Here is a 19,248-nt window from a genome sequence, read left to right as displayed (position 1 = left end):
TCTATGAAACTTTGATCTTCAATTAATCACAAAAAGCCAGAAATGTATTTGTGGCTCAAGTGGTAGAGCACTAGCCTTCAGAGAACTCAGACAGCTCAAGTCCCAGTACAGCATTCTCCCCTACCCTTACCCCCCCCCCGCCCCCAAAAAAAGACTACAGTCAGGAATACAGTGCTTTCTAGGTTGTAGTAACTAAGTCTTTTCAGGGAGCTGCTTTTGTGAAGACTTGACTGTCAGCATCACTGTCCCTGCATCTTTCCACTCAAGATCAAAACTTGATTGCTGGGAATGTGGCTTAGTGGCAGAGTACTTGCCTCGCATGCATGAATTCTTGGGTTGGATTCCTCGGTACCACATACTCAGAAAAAAAAAAATGAAGTGGCACTGTGGCTCAAGTGGTAGAATGCTAGCCTTGAGCAAAAGCAGCTCAGGGACAGTGCCCAGGTTCAGAGTTCAAGCCCCAGGACTGGCAAAAATAAATAAATAATAAAAATCTGTTCCGATCAAAACTTTATACTATAAGGAGAAAAGTGTTTTTAAAAGTGGAAAGGGGGGCTGGGAAGGTGGCTCAGTGGTAGAGCGCTTGCCTTGCTTGCCTGAGGCCCTGGGTTGGATTCCTCAGCACCCCATAAGCAAAAAGAAAAAAAGCCGGAAGTGGCGCTGTGGCTCAAGTGGTAGAGCGCTAGCCTTGAGCTGAAGAGCTGAGGGATAGCGCCCAGGCCCAGAGTTCAGGCCCCACAACCGGACCCCCCCCCCAAAAAAAAAAAAGTGGAAAGGGATATTGGGTGTGTAAAATATATCCTGACTCTACATTTTTATTCCATGGCTGGTCTGTGCTAATGGAATCTTAATGCTACGTCAGAAAATTAGCAATCTGGAAGCCAAATTTAATTATCAAGTGCATGGATGACTATTCTCTAAGATGAAGAAGGTAAACCAGTCTTGCTAATACAAAAAAAATTTCATTCACATTGGGGAGATTTTGGTCCATGCTATTTTGTTTCTCTTTATGTACAAATGGATGGCCATGCTGATCAAGGATTCATGAGATTGAAACAGCTCATACTGAGTCAAGTCACATAGAATCCACCTTTCTGATATGTAGAAACTTAAAAACTTTCACTTCTAGCTAGGGCTGGGAAGGTGGCTCAGTGGTAGAGCGCTCGCCTTGCATGCTTAAGGCCCTGGGTTCGATTCCTTAGCACCATATAAGCAGAAAAAAGCTGGAAGTGGCGCTGTGGCTCAAGTGATAAGAGCGCTATCCTTGAGCTGAAGAGCTGAGGGACAGCACCCAGGCCCAGAGTTCAAGCCCCACGACTGGACCCCAAAAAACAAACAAACAAAAAACCCAAAACTTTCACTTCTAATTATGGTGCCACTGATGGACTGTGCTTTACGAAATGAGATAATACAGTGTACAAGTAATTCTTCACTATTCAAATGAATTCAGTCCCTGAGTTCACATAGTAAGTAGTAGGTACATAGCATATAAAAGGCAAGCATGAACAGGTTCTCTCTGGGCAGCTGTCAGGTAATTTTTTAATCTGTTTGTCCTAATCAATCTGTTTGGCCCTAATCAAAAAAAATCTACCCCCCCAACATTTGATAAAAACACTGGATCTCAGTTACAAAAACAGTTTATGGAAGAATGATATTTTAAGAGGCTGTATGACAGAGTTTAAGTCCTAATTCTTTTGTTTAGGTTTTTTTCAAATACCTAGATACCTGATGACTATGAGAGAACTCATTTGTATGGATAAAACTAAGTTGATTAGTTGTTTAATAGAATAAATTCTGGTACAGAATTATAGTTTAAATTCTATCCTAAACAAGTCATCTAAAAATAATTAGAGTTCTTTTTTCAATATTTTAAAAAGCCATTTTAATTAGAAATTACATCCTATATACAGGTGTTATTCCAAGAAGTTTCATTCCATTGACTAGGACAGAACGGACAGCTTTGAAGAGTTGAAGTCTGGCCTGCAAAATAAAGAATGATTAAGTAACCAATAACAGGCTAACTACAAGTAAATAAGAATAGTTTTTTTTTTTTAAATCATGGGGCTTGAACTCAGGGTCTGGGCACTGTCCCTGAGCTTTTTAGCCCAAGGCCAGTGCTCTACCATTTGAGCCACAGCTCCATTTCCAGTTTTTGAGTGGTTAATTGGAGATAACAGTTTTACAAAGACATTTCTGCCCTGGCTGGCTTCAAATCATAATCCTCAGATCCCTCCTGAGTAGCTAGGATTACAAGCATGAGCAACTGGCCGGCACCCAGCTAATGGTTGGTTTTATAAATCTTGAAAGTAGGAACAACACTCCAAAGTGCAATAGATTGACAAAAGGCAAGGAAATATAAATTCTAGCATCTATTACAGTAAGACTGATACAAAAGGGTCGGTGGAGTAGGAGTTGGAATTAATCACTCTTAATACCTAATGCAAGGAAATGTGTTTCACAGTGTATTTTGAGAAGTATATGAACATTAGCTGTCTCAGCCCAATTAAAATTATTATCTGAGTAAGGAAGTACACAGCTGTGTCTAAATGACATTATTTTAGGAAAGTTTACAAGATTATTAATACTTTATAATATTAGTCTGAGGCTAAGGATTATGAAGAAATATAACATACCCCAGCCACTTCAGGTGGGCTGTCTTTTATTTGGAGTGTTTTATGAGCCACAGATGCAAGATGACTGAAACAAAAATAGGGAGGAAATCTTAATGAGAATCAGCAGTTAATTGCCTATTGTAGATATAAGCCTGATATCCAGCCAACTCCCTCAACTTAAGTTGAAGCCTCTAATCACTAACGAAAGTAACCAAAATTGAGACTGGAATTCACTGCTTTTCTAGTACTCAACCCAGGCTTTAGCTTTTAGTCATGATTCTACTATCAAGAAGCAGGTTCTTCAGATTTTAATTTTGTTAGTTTTACAAATACAGGCTATTGCTTTCTAACATTATTTCCCTTATTTAGATAGCCTTTAAAATAAAAAAGCAGGGCCTTTTTCAGTAGAGTAAGAAAGTTGGATAGAGATTTTTTTTTTGTCAATCATGGGGCTTGGCATTGTCCCTCAGTTCTTCAGCTCAAGGCGAGCACTCTACCACTTGAGCCATTGAACCACCCAGTTTCCTGAGTGGTTTATTGGAGAGAAGAGTCTCACAGACTTTCCTGCCTGGGCTAGCTTTGAACTGTGATCCTCAGATCTCAGCCTCCTGAGTAGCTAGGATTGCAGATGTGAGCCACCAGCACCTGGCCTCTTTAGAGATTGGTTTTTAATCTGCTCTGCATACACACTGACTCTTCCTTATGGCACCTTTGCTATTAAGGTATGGCAGCAAATAGAACAATGTGTCACAGAAAAGATATGAGGATATTCCCATAGTGACTGAGTAACATTTCAAAAGACTTTCTGGCTTTTCCAGCTCTATAGAAGTAGAATTTAAAGAAAAAAAAAAAAAGCTATTTAAATCTCAGTGAGACAGGTTAATGTCACACACACACACACACACACACACACACACACACACACACACACACACACACACACACACACACACACACACACACACACACACACACACACACACACACACACACACACACACACACACGATAAAACTGCCCTACAAAGCAGAATTTCCTTCTTAGTTTTATGGGAAGACACAGGTGTTAAATTAAGAGTAGACTCAACTTTTATTCAAGGTTTAAGAAAATAACCATGGGATCTTTTTTTTATCAAGTTGGCATTGACAACGTGCATCCCAATTCTTTCTCTACCTTCTAGCTGAATGATTTTTCTGTGCCTTAGCTTAAAACCTCTAATGGGCCCAACTGCTCCACAAAAAGTAGTCTATACATTTTATATTCATATACCGTTTTGCAGAGTGGGAACTTCTTTGTACAACCACTTCAAGATAATAATAAAAAATAGTCTATAAACAGCCGAATGGCCCACACACATCATTTCTCATTCATTCAAATGATGTTTTGTAGTTCTTGCTCTACCTGGGCCTGTTCTCCTTCCTAACTTACTGCTCCCAATTACTATCTCCTGCTTTACACTGAACGCCCTCCAATCTCTTAAGGCTGGCTAGATGAAGATCATCTCACATCACAACACACATGACACTTGGCTGTAACTCCTCCATCGTTATCATTGTTGATTCCTATTCATTAGACGATATCACAGAATGAATGTCTATGACTTACTAGTTGGCAAAGATAAGACAGACATTCTTGTGACTTAAAGCAAAAACATACCAAGTTTTACTGAAAGGGATTTACTTACAGGTAATGTTTAGATGAAAGAAATGCCTTGAAAACTGCAAGATTATACTTACCTTAGAGTTAGAAGGTAACTAACAATGTGCCTGGGTTGAAGGTCCTTAGATGTTCTATAAATCACCTCATCGAACCTAAAAGATGACAGGAACAACAAGCAGGGATAGACTGTGCATGTTACACTAAAGTGAGATGTTACGATGTTAAAGGATGGTGGATGTCAAACTCACTTGACATCAAATATATATAAATCCTTGAAAGCAAAGACTAAGTCATCTAGTGCTATCAGTGAAACCTAGTTCAGAGTAAAGATTTGAATCATGGATGTTAGAATTAATATATAAAGCCTGTAGCCATGCTGAAAAACAAATTTGTTTTTGCTAGCAACATTTACCCACAAGGCTAAGTAAGGTTGGTTTATTTTCCCTTCCAGATTACATAGATGTAGCTGGGTGCTGGTGGCTCAAGCCTGTAATCCTACTCAGGAGGCTGAGATCTGAGGATCATGGTTCAAAGCCAGCACAGGCAGGAAAGTTTGTGACACTATCTCCAGTTAACCACTATAAAACTAGAAATGGCACCATGGCTCAAAGTGGTAGAGCGTTAGCCCTGAGAGAGCTCAGGGACAACCAGTCCCTGAGAACCCCCCCCCCCCCCCCCACACACACACACATACAAAAAGAAATTAGATGCATGTGAACAAATTTTTCTGTTTCCAAAAAAAGAACCATTGACCACTGTGTGCCAATAAAAGAAAACTGCCTGTTTTTAACCAACTAGAACCCTTCTGAAAACTAATCTCTACTGACACAGCTACAAAGTGTGGTTTCCTACAGTGTAGGGGAATCAGCCAATCAGACTTGAGACTGAACTGAAACCAGGAGGCAAGATAAAGACTTAGTCTTTGGAAAGCTGCACAAAGGCAGGGATTTCCTTGACTGATCTCAGAGGTCAAGAAGATGCTCTTCCAAAACTCAAAGCTTATCTGTTTATCAAGCTTCCCCTTCCAGACAATGGACTAGAGAGGCGTCTATGCTAATTCAGTGGTGATCATATTTTTGAGGCTCAAGGGCTGACTTTTCAGCAATGGCTTAAGCTGTGCCCTCCCTCTGGTCTCAAAGGTAACAATCACTTTTGGGGCATACCTTTAGGAAAAGTCTAAAAGATAGGAGGCAACCAATGGCCTACAACCCTAATGGTCAGCAAAGATAGCAACCGAAAGTTAATTCAACACACAGGAGCAAAACTACCAGAAAACCCTCATACCTGAGAAGATGCTGGAGAATTGAAACAGATTGTGGCTCTTGTAAACAAGCAGTGTTGAAGTCATTCAGATAACCACATCCAAAAGTCTCTTCCAAACTGTTACCAAAGGATTACAGTTAAAAACATTCAACGAACACACAAGTCATCTAAGGAGAAATAACTGCATGTGATGAATACTACCTCACAGTATATATAAAGAATGCTAAGTCTCCTTAATACAGCCCTAGATGTCAACATTTTGTGACCTGAATCCTCAATTCTCCCTACCTTTTTTCCTGTGTTTATAAAATGTAGGTAACCCTTCTCTGGGCATTGTTATTCGGAGGGTGAGATAAAACAATATAAATAAAAGCATTTGTTACGTAGTGCTTAGTAAAATAGCTAACAATAAAAGATCTGATGTGTTTTAGTCAGTTTTAAAAGATGTTAGAAGGAAGGATGGAAGCTTCTTACCTGTGGAGGCGAGCATGTGTGTACTGGAGGAAGACTCCTGTGTCCCCTCGACTCTGGAAAATACGATCCCAGCTGAACTGATAGTCAGATAAGAGTAACCCTTTGAAGTCCTAAAATGAGAGAAGTTTTCAGCCCTGGGATCTGTTCAGATACCAAACCAAAAAGCCTCATAGGTGAAGAAGTCATAGCAGACCTGAATGATGAGAGCTGCGAGTCCCACCTTCTCTGCAGTCTGCTGTGGGTCCTCAAGTTTTTTACTGGCTGAAACAGACAAAGGCACCTCTCTTTAACCTGAAGGACCCTTTGAATTATGAATAAAGTAGAGGGAAATTATGATTAAAGTAGATGGAAAAAAAAATCGGCCCAAAGTTTTGTATGCTGACAATAAAGAATAAACAAGCAGGCAATTTACCTCCCAAATGTAAGCTAACTTACAACATAAACACATTTTTTTTGGTCTATGTTACAGGGAAGAAATGTGAATTTTTAAAAAATATGATACATAGCTAATGCTTATTTTTCCAGTGGTGAAAGTTAAAGTGTGAACTTATGACTTGAATCCAACCTGTTAACAACACAGGAATTTCAGAGAATGATTCAGATAATCAGATTATGATACTGAAGCTGTCCATGAAAAGAGGACCAAGGTTATGTCAATTCAGATTATATTATATATTTATGTAGATACATAAAAAATATATATATATAAATATAAAATTTATATAAAATAGCATCCAGCCTGAAATCCTTGGCATTTCAGATTGGGGCAAGAAAGCTACTGTGGCACAGTAAAAGTTCAATGGCAGGACAGTTAAAATAAATCACATTGCCCAAAGTCCAGCAAAACATAGAAGTGGCATATAAGTAGGGTATGACTAAGAAAAATGGACTCACTCTTAATGGAGGCCATGTTCTGTAGCATCCTTAACCGAATCTCATTTAAGACATCTTCCAGAAAAGTGACCTCTCCTCTTCTAGTCTTCATTCCCTGCACTACTCCAAAGGGCACATGTTGGCATCTGAAATAAAAAGGCATTTGTTAAGTATAAGCTGCCAGTGTGTTCTAATACCAGTTCATAGAGTAGCTTGACCTTTATTCTTATATTGGAGGTTGTAAGAATAAAGAAAATGAACCACCCATCAGTGGCTCATGCCTGTAATCCTAGCTACCCAGGAGGTTGAGATCTGAGGATCAAAGCCAGCCCAGGCAGGAATGTCTGTGAGACTCTTATCTTCAATTAACCACCAGAAAAACTGGAAGTGGCACTGTTGCTCAAGTGGTGGAGCTCTACCTTTGAGCTGAAGATCTCAGGGACAGCACCCAGGCCCAGAGTTCAAGCCCAATGACCGACCACAAAAAAAAAAAAAAAAAAAAGAAAATGAAACAAGATGTAAATTGCTGTATATCACCACAAAGCATACTGGACAGAGCTTCATCTCACAGACTAACTAGCATGTGATTAAATCACTGGTTGCCTTTATGAGGAACAGAAGGGGATTAGTACTGTTAGAAATCAAAACACTAAGATGTCTGTAAATACTTATCAGGACAAAAATTACTATGAAAACTAAATCTGCTTAACCTGAAGTCTATTTTATTTTTTTTTTTGTCCCTCATGGGGCTTGAACTTTGGGCCTGGGTGCTGGTGTCCCTCAGCTCTTCAGCTCAAGGCTAGCACTCTACCACTTGAGCCACAGTGCCACTTCTGGTTTTCTGAGTGGTTTACTGGAGATAAAGAGTCTCACAGGCTTTTCTTGTCCGGGTTGGCTTTAAACTGCAATCCTCAGATCTCAGCCTCCTGAGTAGCTAGGATTACAGGCGTGAAACATCGGCACCTTGCCTTAACCTGAAGTCTATGGAAATCAAGATAGGTATGTTTTCAGATTTGGATGACTTAAAAAACCATTAGTAACCTTAAGCAGGTAATAGTGAACCATGTAGATATTACCTTTCTGCCCAGTCATATCCCATGATCTTCAGCATTTGAAACACTTGCTGAAAATGCTTCCTCTGCCCTTTATCTGTCTTGGAAGAAAATGTATTTAAAAATTAAAAAAAAATGTTAAGCCAATATATAAAATCAAGGTCAAACGTAAATCAAATGAACATATAGAGAATTTTGACAGACTAATATCATTGTCTATCAACGTATTATAAACAAAAAGGCAATGCTTTTCTGTGTGTGCTGATGCTAAGGCTTAAATTCAGGCCTTCAAGTTCTCACTTGGCTTGCTTGCTCATAGCTAGTGGCTCTGTCACTTGAGCCAGGTCTCTAGTCCTGGTCTTTGCTAGATGTTTTGGAGATGAAGTCTTGTGGACTTTTCTGCCTGAGCTGTCTTTGATCTCAGCTTCCTGAGTAGTTACAATTCTAGGCTACCAGTACCTGAACCTGGCCAAGACCTTTTTTTTTTTTTTTTTTTTGGTGGGGTGGGGGGGAGGAGGAGAAACACAGAAATGGATAGAGGAAGGGTGAGCTAATGCAATCATTATATTCCATGTAAAAAAATGAACTATGTAATTTTTGGGTAGGAACTGGAGGGGGAAATTGGAAGAGAAGGAAGAAAGGGGTGTCACTTTCAAAAAAGCATTGTACTCACAACCTGACGTGTGTACAATTACTTAATAACAAAAAATGAAAAAAAAATAGTTTATAAGTTGAATACTCTGCAGAGAAGGAAACAAGAGCTGCAGCTTTCTCAGTCAAATGGGATTATTTAATCTTTTGACGATTCTATTTAAATTCCTCCCTTCTCAATTGTTCTGACCTTTAAGGAAACCAAAGTAAAGCTTTAAAAGGATGGTTGCTAGTAACTTTCTTTGTAGAAAGGGAGGTCTTTTTTAGTAGGAAAGGACTGAAATAGAAGGCCCTTCAGCAATACAGGGAATGAACTATTGAAACATCAAGTCTGGATGGGTCTCAAGGGCATTCACAATGCTGGGTGCAAAGTCAATCTCAGAATGGTCCACCCAATACAGTTCCACTTATAATGCTTTCTAAGTGACAAAAATTTATGATAGAGAACCGGGTTAGGGTTAGAAGGTGTGATTGTTAAGTGGTTAACCATGAAGGAGTCTGTCTTCAGATATAGTTATTTTGAATGCAGTGATAATTATAGAAATCTATACATGTAATAAAATTTCATAAAACCAAGTCACACAGAAGTACCCACAGAAACTGGTGAAATTTGAATGTAGTCTCTACAAATGCTGACAAAGTTCTATGATCACGGTAGGATATTATCTTTGCCAGGAGCTGGGTGAAGGGAACACGGAAATATTGTAATATTCTTTTGAGTTTAAGTTATTTCAAAATAAAAAGTTCTTTCAAACAATTGATTACACTACACTGATTTGCACATAATAGTTTCATAAAATAATTTACCTAACATAGGCATTTTTTTATAACTATAAAGTATGTGAACTTTTTGATACTTAAATTTAAGTTTAAGTATCTCCCCATTGGCTTTTTTGCTTAAGGCTGGCACTCTATCACTTGAGCCATATCTCTACTTCTACCTTTTTGCTGGTTAAGTCTCCAATTAACTTGCCTTTTCTGCCTTTTGGCTTTTTTTCCCTCAGTACTGGAACTCAGGGTCTCCTGCTCTTGCTTAACTTTTTTATTCTACCACTTGAGTCACACCTCTACTTTCAGCTTTTTCCTAGTTAACTGGAGATAGGAGTTTCTGGAATTTGTGTGCCTGGGATGGCTTCAAACTACAATCCTCAGATCTCAGCCTCCTGAGTACTTAAGTTTACAGGCTTGAGTCACCGGTGCCCAACAGATACTTCACCAGTGTCATGCAGATACTTAAGTCCTATAAAACAATTTTTAAACAGAAGTTGCCACTTTGCACTAAATAATCTCAGCCTCCTGAGTAGCTAGGATTATCTTTCATTCATTATAATGATTACTTACCACATAAATCATTGTATCAAAATTATATTTATCCATTCGATCTATTGCAGCTGCAAGATCTCTGAAAAATATGGGTAAAGTTATACAGATCTGAGTAATAATTACTTTAACCTGTTTAATAAAACAGACTTTTCTACTTCAAACTTTTCTCCTACAGTTTAAGTATGTGCTTATCTAGTCACAATATATTGTGACACAAAATTATAATTTGGAAAAGAAATTCTAAATGCTCTTGGAAAAGTGATTAAAAAACACCCACTAAAGATAAGGTTCTAGAACAAGTAGCATTAAAAAAAAACAACTAAAACAGCTTTGGGCAAAGTACCTCATAGGCAAATGTTTTATGATTAAGTCTCTATTAAAAAGAATCCTCTGTCATTATTTTCCAATAGTGAAGTATTTTTTAGCCACTCTTTTATTAGTGCTATTAAGAACTTTCAAAATCTTGGGTCACTCAAAAGCTATCTTCTAGTACATTTTCTTTTATAACTTTCTCTCGTTCATCTTCCCACCTCTCTCTCCCTATTTTTTTGGCAGTACTGGGATTTGAATTCAGGCTTCATGATGAGCAAATGCTCTAGCATTTGAGTCCTTCTCCTGTATGTTAAAGTCCATAAAAGGGTAGATATAAAATAACATGTTTTGTGGCCTAATATGAAGCTTAGAGAAGAATACTTCTTGATCTATATTCAGAGCAGCATGGCTGAGCCCAAATTTGAGGAGGGCCTGGAGCAGTAGAGGGTCTTCTGTTACAGTCTAGGCTAAAAGGTAAAGCATTGGTAAATTCAGGTTTATTATGTTCTTTGTGCTATTAGTATCCAAGATGGAAAAAGGCTTTGATGAACTTTTTTGAAAAACATGCCCTGGTCATTTGCAGGGCCCTAATACAGGGGAAAGAGGATGCCTATCCCAAGGACTTAAAGTAATGACACAGCTGAAGAGTTAAAAACACATCTGACATATTGTCAGTTTTTTTGTCTTTGTTGGTCATGGGCCTGGGCACTGTCCCTCAGCTCTTCAGCTCAAGGCTAGTGCTCTACCACTTGAGCCACAGTGCCACTTCTGGCCTTTTCTGCTTATGTGGTGCTGAGGAATCAAACCCAGGGCCTCATGCATGCAAAGCAAGCACTCTACCACTGAGCCACCTTCACAGCTCAATACTGCCAGTTTTGAGTTAAAGACATTTGGCAAAACAGCAGGTGCCAGATCCCCTGGCCTTCACGGTGTTTCTTAAAAGCAGGAGATACAATTCCCACATGAGGGCTGGGAAGGTGGCTCAGTGGTAGAGCGTTTGCCTTGCATGCCTGAGGCCCTGGGTTCGATTCCTCAGCACCACATAAGCAAAAAGAAAAAAGCAGGAAGTGGCGCCGTGGGTCAAGTGGTAGAGTGCTAGCCTTGAGCTAAAGAGCTGAGGGACAGCGCCCAGGCTCAGAGTTCAGGCCCCACAACCGGACCCAAAAAAAAAAAAAAAAAAAAGTCTCACAATTCCCACATGAAAGATACTTTCCGAAAGTGGAAAAAATGAGGGAGAGGGTAACAATGTTTGACAAAAAAAGGTACTCGTTACTTTACATATGTAACTGGTACTCCTCTGTACATCACCTTGACAATAAAAAAAAAAAAAGATGCCTTCCCTGTACAAGTAACAGTCCTATCACCAAAGACTGGGAGTTCAAGCCAAGGGAAATCTGTACAGATTTTAATTAATATAATCTTGGATCTTTTAGTCTCCACACAGGAACTATACTTTTCAATATGTAAACATTCAAGTGTTAACAGCACCTTAGTTCTTCATTTCCTTAGAAGGCTTCCTGGTCACATAAATAAACTTGCGTTCTTATCTTCTGTTAAAAAATAAATAAGCTTATGCCTGAGATACACTAGAGCCTTTTGTTAGCAGTTCCTGGGTTTGGCTATGTTGTTTGACTGTTTTATCATTGTCTTTCCTTCTTCCTTATTGGCTTAATCCCAGAAGTCATGTGTGGTTAATAAACCTTGTTCTAATAAACAGTGGCCACTCCTTCCCATAAAGCCAGTCATGGAGAAGGGCAAAACAATACAAACAGTATATGTAAGATGTCATGTTCTTTATCCTAAGATTAGTGAAAGACAATCATTGTGATTGTGGTATTCTTTCAGAGGTCTGACACTGAAATGCATGAAAGATGGTTTTTCATCTATTTAGACACCACTGACTCACTAGTACAGATACTTGTTTTGGTATGTATTTTCTGCCAATGCACAAGTATAAAAGTACTAAATAAGTGATTTTATATACACACACACCCCTACACACACACAATATGCCCTCATTTTAATAGTTTCTAGTACAATGTATTTTGCTGTGGATATTCAATGATGTCCAATGATTGATGTTCAAGAAATTATAGGCAGTTTTGGGGTCGTTTTTCAGCCAATAAATAGAAACCTAATGCATATTTTGAAATACTGAAAGCAAGAGATCTATAGGTGGCAACCAGGAACAGGTAACAATTTTGAGGGTGAAGTGATTACCTTGCATTGATCATAGGACAAAAGACTGACATTTTATACATTCAAACATCAGAGGCTACAAACCTGGTTACATAGAGAGAAGTCCCATCACTTCGCATCACAGTGCAGATGGAAGAGGGGTCACCCTTCCCAGAGAGGTCCACTACAGCAGTTCCTTCTCTAGAAATGCAAAAGGTAACTGTGAAGCAACATAAGCTAGACCTCAAAGTAGATTATCTACTCTGGGAAATCAGAAGCCAACATAGCAATTATCATCCAAGTAGCAATAAGCAAGTCATTCAAGCTATAACTAACAACTAACAAGAACTAGAAATAATAACAATCTATTAAAAGTGGATCTGGCCTGGTGCTGGTGGCTCACCTCTGTAATCCTGGCTACTCAGGAGGCTGAGATCTGAGGATCATGGTTCAAAGCTAGCCCAGGCAGGAAAGTCCTTGATACTCTTACCTCCAATTAACCACCAGAAAACTGGAAGTGGTGCTGTGGCTCAAGTGGTAAAGTGCTTGCCTTGAGCTGAAGAGCTGATGGACAGCACCCAGGCCCAGATGTCAAGCCCCACAACCACCACCACCACCACCACCAACAAAAAAGTGGATCTGAACTAAATGTTAAGTAGCTTGACTTAATATCCTACAATGTGTGTAGATATACACAAAAACATCAAGACACACAATAGATAAAATTTGTCAAAACTTTTGGTAAGTAAAGAACTATCATACATATGCAAGGAAGCAGAATCCCATGGAAATTTACTAACATCTCTGCTTTAACTATGTCCTGCTATTTTCTGATTTCTGCACTTTATTCTTTCAAAGGTCAATTATATACATTTTCATAAACTGCCTTTAATCTTTTAAAAAACATTTAAAAAGTTTTAAGGCTTTTTTTTTCGTATAATACTGAGCCAAGGAAGTAAATTCTACTTTCTTTTTCAAATTGGATTTTGTTAGTTTGTGAGACCTGAGGCAGATCTCACATTTCCTGTTTCATCTTTTTCCTGTAAGAACAGGCTTTTGCTATGGCACAAAAAGTTCTCTGAGCAGCAGAACAGGGCTATATAACAATGACTAAAAGGCTGCATGCAACATTGTTGTCTTATTGAAAGAAGATAGCAAGACCAATTTCAAAGAACACCCATAACTCTACTAAAAATAGTGACCTGATCATACATTGTTTTCTGTAGAAGTCCTTTACTGTCCAGCAACTTTAAAACTTCTTGAAATTTTTCCCGATAAAAAGATTCTCCAGAATATTCATCAAAGTATATTCCTAGGCGCTAAAAGGGTTCATAAACAAGAAAAAATGTTGGTTACATCTCCAATTATCTTACACTATGACAAAATTAAGCATGCTTTCACACTTGGGCATACAAATGAGGAAAATAAAACTTAGATCAAGTTATTTGTTTGCTGAAACTCCTCAATGCCTCCAAGTATACCAGTGAACTGCTGTTCAATATAAAGGACACAAGATCCATGTGACCACTTAATTTAGGATCAAACAAAACAGACTGTATATCTCTTTAACTTGCTTAATTTGCTCAATTTCTCCATGCTAGAATGTAAGTTCCAAAATAACAAAGGCTTTCATCTCTTTTGTTTACTACTGCATACTTCTCATTTCAAATATTCATTAAATGAATGAATGTACACCTATCATATTCAGACCTGAGGAAGTGAAAGATGAATTAGAAAAAGGAAAACAAGATGAATAAAGTGAAGAAATGATAGAAGGAAAGAAAAACTGAAAGTCATCTGACACTGCCTCAAAATTATTTGTATCTCAACTCACTGAAATAATCTTTGAATTCTAATTTTCCATTCAGCGACATCTTCATTTTCATCATTAAGTGGTTGTACAATGGAGTTACCATTCAAGAAAGCAGTATATAAACACAATGAATCTTGATCTAAGTCACTCCTTTCATCACTCTCCCTCATCCCTCCCAACACCACCACTTCCCTAAGTCTATGCTAAACCATGAGCTTAAGGAGCAGCTTTAGGAAGCAGTAAGTGCAGTGGAGAGCTGCACACGGCCTTCAGTGGTAAAACAGAATTTACAGTACCTTGTAAATCCGAATGTACTCTTCAATACTCAAGTCCCGAAATCTCTGCCACAGTGAAAGGGCTTGCGTGTCACCCTGTTCCAAACGCTGGAAGAACTCATGTGCTAATTTTGCTATATTTTTATCATCTGCTGCTTCTTTATTAACTTGCACATAAACCTGAAAGTATATTATATTAAGTGATGTACATAACCAGACACTGAGAGAGGAAAATAGCTGGATGCCAGTGGCCCCTATCTGTAACCTTAGGTACTTGGGAAACTTGGATCTAGCTGATCAAATTTCTGAAGCCATTCTGGGCAGAAAAGTCTCCAAGACTATTGTCAAAACAGCCAGCAAAGGGCAGGGAAGGTGGCTCAGTGGTGGAGTGCTTGCCTTGTATGCCCTGGGTTCAATTCCTCAGCAAAACATAAGCAGAAAAAGCCGGAGGTGGCACTGTGGTTCAAATGGTAGTGCTAGCCTTGAGCTGAAGAGCTGAGGGACAGCAGCCAGGCCCAGAGTTCAGGCCCCACGACTGACAAAAAACAACTACCATAACAACAAAAAAACAGGCAGCAAAAAGCCAGTTGGAGCCATGGTATGAGTAGTAGAATGCCAGCTGAGCAGGCAAGTTGAGTTAGCATGAGGACCAAGTTCAAGTCCCAGTATTGACAAAAAATTGAAACAAATGCAGCAGTGGTACTCATTAGACACTATGTTGAAAATGAACTATACAGCTTGTAGTTAGGGATTGGAGGGAAAAACTGGAAGAGAGCAAGAGAAGGGGTGACACTATCCAAAAAGAAATGTACTCATTACCTAACTAAATGGTAACCTCACCTAACTGTAACCCCTCTGTACATAACCTTTATAATAACCATTAAAAATGGAAAAAATAAAGCATAATCATGAGAATTCACGGCTACAAGTGGTCTCATGACAGATGGTAGCATTTTTCGCCATAAGTTTTTGGTGAAACATGTAGAGCCCTATCACAAAATGTTTATAAATGTATAAAATACAAAGGATTACAAAGGTTGCTGTAACATGCACTTAGCCACATAGGAAAAAAATGAATCTGTGATATATTGGAAGAAAATGCTCCCTTTCTGATAAAGATAGTGAAAATAAAGAGCAACTTTTTCTTCCCAGCCATGTGCATAGTCCCCTAGGTTAAGAATGCTGGTTTAGACACAACTGGTATTTCTAGTTTCTCATACTGCCACTTTCTGCAACTTCTCTGAGATAGACAAAAGACAGCAGGGTAGCTCCATCTGGGGAAAGGAAGGCCAACAGAAGATTTAGCAACTGCTTTCATGACAGAATTTGAAATTGAGGATGGTACAGTACGAAAGGGCTTTCGGGTAGGATACTTAAGAACATGTAGATCACACCCTTCTGGTGTTTCAGCACTATCCATCTTGTTGCTCTGTGCAGCACCCACCCAGTGACAGGTGTGAGGGGCAATGGTTTCGGAAGGACTCACTTCGAATTACCTTCTAGCCTCGAAAATATATTTACCATAAGTGACATTATAACATAAATATTATAGGTTAATGCACAGAAATTACAGACTACAGAATGAGTTGTTAATTCATTTCCAGGTGGAAACATCAATAACAGGTTTACTACCCCATTACTTCCTGAAAACTATCAAAGTAATATGAAAGCAACAAAAATTAGTAAATAAGCTAGAAAAGAGGCTTTAAATTTTTATAGTAACATCAAAATACCACGGCAACATTTGAATAGGAAAAAAAAAGATTTAAAAATAATTGACAGAACTGGAGCCAGTGGCTCACGCCTGTAATCCTAGCTACTCAGGAGGCTAAGATCCCAGGCCCAGAGTTCAAGCCTCAGGACCTGCTAAATAAATGAATGAATGACAGGATGCCAGGCATTGGTGGCTCATGTCTGTAACCATATTCAGGAGACCTAGATCTGAGGATCAAGATTCAAAGCCAGACTGGGCAGGAAAGTCCATGAAGATTCTTATTGCCAATTAATCACCAAAAACCAGAAATGGAGCTGTAATTACTAGCATTGAGCCAATGTTGCCCATCTGTTCCTTTGCTGATCTGCTTTGTAGCTTTTCCCTGTAATAAATCACAGCCTTGAATTCTGGGAGTCCTCCTCATTGAAACTGGAGGTTGTTTTAGGAGACCTGACACAGTTATAAAGAGTTAATCTCTAAGTGGTGCGGTTAGTAACTCCAGAATACTACATAGAAAGCCAATTAAAGATAAATAAGAAGTTGGTAATGTGTGGTAAAACAGCAAACTGAAGACTTCTTGACTTCTGAATTAACTAGCCCTTGACAACTGCTTAGCAGTGCAACCTACATATATACATATGTGTATATATACATATATATGTATACATATATATTTATAATTCCAATTTTTTTTCTTGCTTTGACAGGGGCACATTTGTGTGTACAGAATTTATTATCCATCAAACAAACATAGAATGCCCTTAAATTGATGTCTCATACCTGTATTCCAAAGTTACTAATTGTTCGCAGGTCAACAGGCACTTGGTGTCTAGTATTGTAACATTTCTCATGCTGAAAAAAGTACTTTTTTGTACTTTTAATGGGGTGATATTTTTCCTGAGCCATTAACATGTCCTCTGGTCTTGCCAGACATCTCTATCCTTGAATAATAATAATGAGACACCACAGCATTGTCCCAGAAAACAGGGGTGGGGGCTAAGTAGGTATGTGGTTTCAGGGAACATGGCAGGATAAAGGGAAGGAGAAACTGTTTGGGGAGAAGCTGGAGCATCAAAAGCTGGGGAGCTCTCAGGGTTGTGGCCATCCTTAAGGAAATGGTTCCTGGTGTGCCTACACAGAGAGGCTGGCCTCTAGACCTGCAGAACTGGGTCAGGCAAGGACCTCTACACGTAAAACAGAGCATATGCCCTTGCTCCAAAGCATCAGGTAGGCTGGGATACCAAGCATACCAGAGACCAGTGTGGACTGAAGAACAGCACTTGTATGACTGGATGCAGTAAGGGAACGGTGTGGTTTTAGGGTGAGAATCCCTAGGCATAACTTACACTGCCAATCTCAAGTGTGATGGCCGGGCTTAGAATTACATTTAAAAGCTGTCTTGCATGTAGGGATTCTTTAGGAGCAAAATTCCTATCAACCTTACCAACAATGTTGTCTGAAAAAAGAAACATGACCCAACCTACAAGAACTTGCCAGGTACCAGTGATTCCATTTGTAATCTTGGCTATTCAAGAAGTGGTGATCTGATGATTGAGGTTTGAAATCAGCCTGGGGAGAAAAGTCAGAGAGACTCGAGCCTCCAATTAACTAGCAAAGGGCCAGACCAAAGTCTTGGCTCAAGTGGTAGAGCATCAGCCATGAGCAAGGTGATCAAGAATATGAAGCACCCAAGGCACAAGATCCAGTCCCATTATTCTTTAATACAACTTTTTATAATAATTAGTAACCCATATATATTACGACATGACTTGAATTGACTTAGTCTTCAATTACTCCTTCCAACTCAGCTAGAGTTCAGCAGTGAGAGTGATTATAGTGAAGAGTGAACACTTGTTGGCATGTTTGTGACTAAAATGACTCAGTCTCCCTCCCTTTTTCTTCTTGCTTGTGTTTGTGTGTGTGTGTGTGTGTGTGTTGGTACTTGGACTTGTCTCCAAGATCTGAGTGCTGTCCCTTATTTCTTTTTATTTTTTTTATTTTTGTCGGTTGTGGGGCTTGAATTCTGGGCTTGGGCGCTGTTCCTCAGCTCTTCAGCTCAAGATGAGCGCTCTACCGCTTAAGCCACAGCACCACTTCTGGTTTTTGAATGGTTTATTGGAGGTAAGAGTCTCATGGACTTTCCTGCCCGGGCTGGCTTTGAATCACAATCCTCAGATCTCAGCCTCCTGAGTAGCTAGGATTACAGGTGTGAGCCACCAGTACCCGGCTTCTTAAATTACTTTCTAATGCTTAAGAAATTGTTTTGAGACTCAAATATCATCTCTTGAGAATAGATCCTACTTGTATGTTTTCTAGAAAACAAGAGCAAACCTCCCACCCCAAAAACCTTCAAATTACTATTATAATCTTGCTTGTTTAAAGAGGAAGAAATACAGTTCCAGCAAAGCTTTCTGAAGAAGTTTCTCAAATAAGAGAAAGCAGAATGTTCTAAATGTTTAACTGTTCATCAGCCAACATTATTGCCCATCCACTAAACACCAAGCTTATAATTTCTATCACTAACACCTATCTAGTTACCTGAAATGAGGATATATATATTGCCACATATGCCATGTCTGTCACTGGAGGGCATGCAAAGATACCTGACAACTAATAAATAAACTCAGTTGTCCACATGACTTTCAATTTTTCCTTTAGAAACTCAAGAATAGGGCTGGGAAGGTAGTAGAGTGCTTGCCTTGCATGCATGAGGCCCTGGATTCAATTCCTCAATACCACACAAGCAGAAAAAGCTGGAAGTGGCTCTGTGGCTCAAGTGGTGGAGTGCTCATTTTGAGCTGAAGAGCTCAGGGACAGTGCCCAGGCCCAGAGTTCAGGCCCCAGGACTACCTTCCCCGCCCCCACTCCCCAAAAAAAGGAAACACAAGAATATTAGCATTTCAGCTAAAAGCTGAAAAAAGGGAAAAGACAAAAATCCTCATTTCATTAGAAGTTGTGGATTAAAATAATTGGCAGTGGATTTCATTTCAAAATGGACCTTCAAAAAATACCATAAGGCTATAAAAATCTGGAGGTGTTTTTATGTAAT

General features: G+C 39.1%; 1 protein-coding gene across 1 annotated transcript in view; it reads right to left on the bottom strand.

The window, feature by feature from the left end:
- Positions 1-1,792: 1,792 nt before the first annotated feature.
- Positions 1,793-19,248, bottom strand: part of Rars2 (arginyl-tRNA synthetase 2, mitochondrial) — a 41,856-nt gene continuing 24,400 nt past the window's right edge. Inside the window, exons 9-20 of the mRNA XM_070010669.1 lie at positions 14,507-14,665; positions 13,610-13,716; positions 12,503-12,598; positions 9,926-9,986; positions 7,958-8,034; positions 6,903-7,027; positions 6,202-6,269; positions 6,009-6,118; positions 5,556-5,651; positions 4,349-4,423; positions 2,634-2,697; positions 1,793-1,980 (exon numbers count right to left, since the gene is read on the bottom strand). Coding sequence (XP_069866770.1) covers positions 1,894-1,980; positions 2,634-2,697; positions 4,349-4,423; positions 5,556-5,651; positions 6,009-6,118; positions 6,202-6,269; positions 6,903-7,027; positions 7,958-8,034; positions 9,926-9,986; positions 12,503-12,598; positions 13,610-13,716; positions 14,507-14,665 — 1,125 coding nt within the window. The 3' untranslated portion in view covers positions 1,793-1,893. The remainder of the gene's footprint in view (positions 1,981-2,633; positions 2,698-4,348; positions 4,424-5,555; positions 5,652-6,008; positions 6,119-6,201; positions 6,270-6,902; positions 7,028-7,957; positions 8,035-9,925; positions 9,987-12,502; positions 12,599-13,609; positions 13,717-14,506; positions 14,666-19,248) is intronic.

Source organism: Dipodomys merriami, unplaced genomic scaffold, assembly GCF_024711535.1.
Source record: "Dipodomys merriami isolate MVZ:Mamm:240054 unplaced genomic scaffold, mDipMer1.0.p SCAF_8, whole genome shotgun sequence".
NCBI lineage: Eukaryota > Metazoa > Chordata > Mammalia > Rodentia > Heteromyidae > Dipodomys > Dipodomys merriami.
Note: the sequence above shows the minus strand (reverse complement) of the source record. Positions and strands in the feature narration are given on the sequence as shown.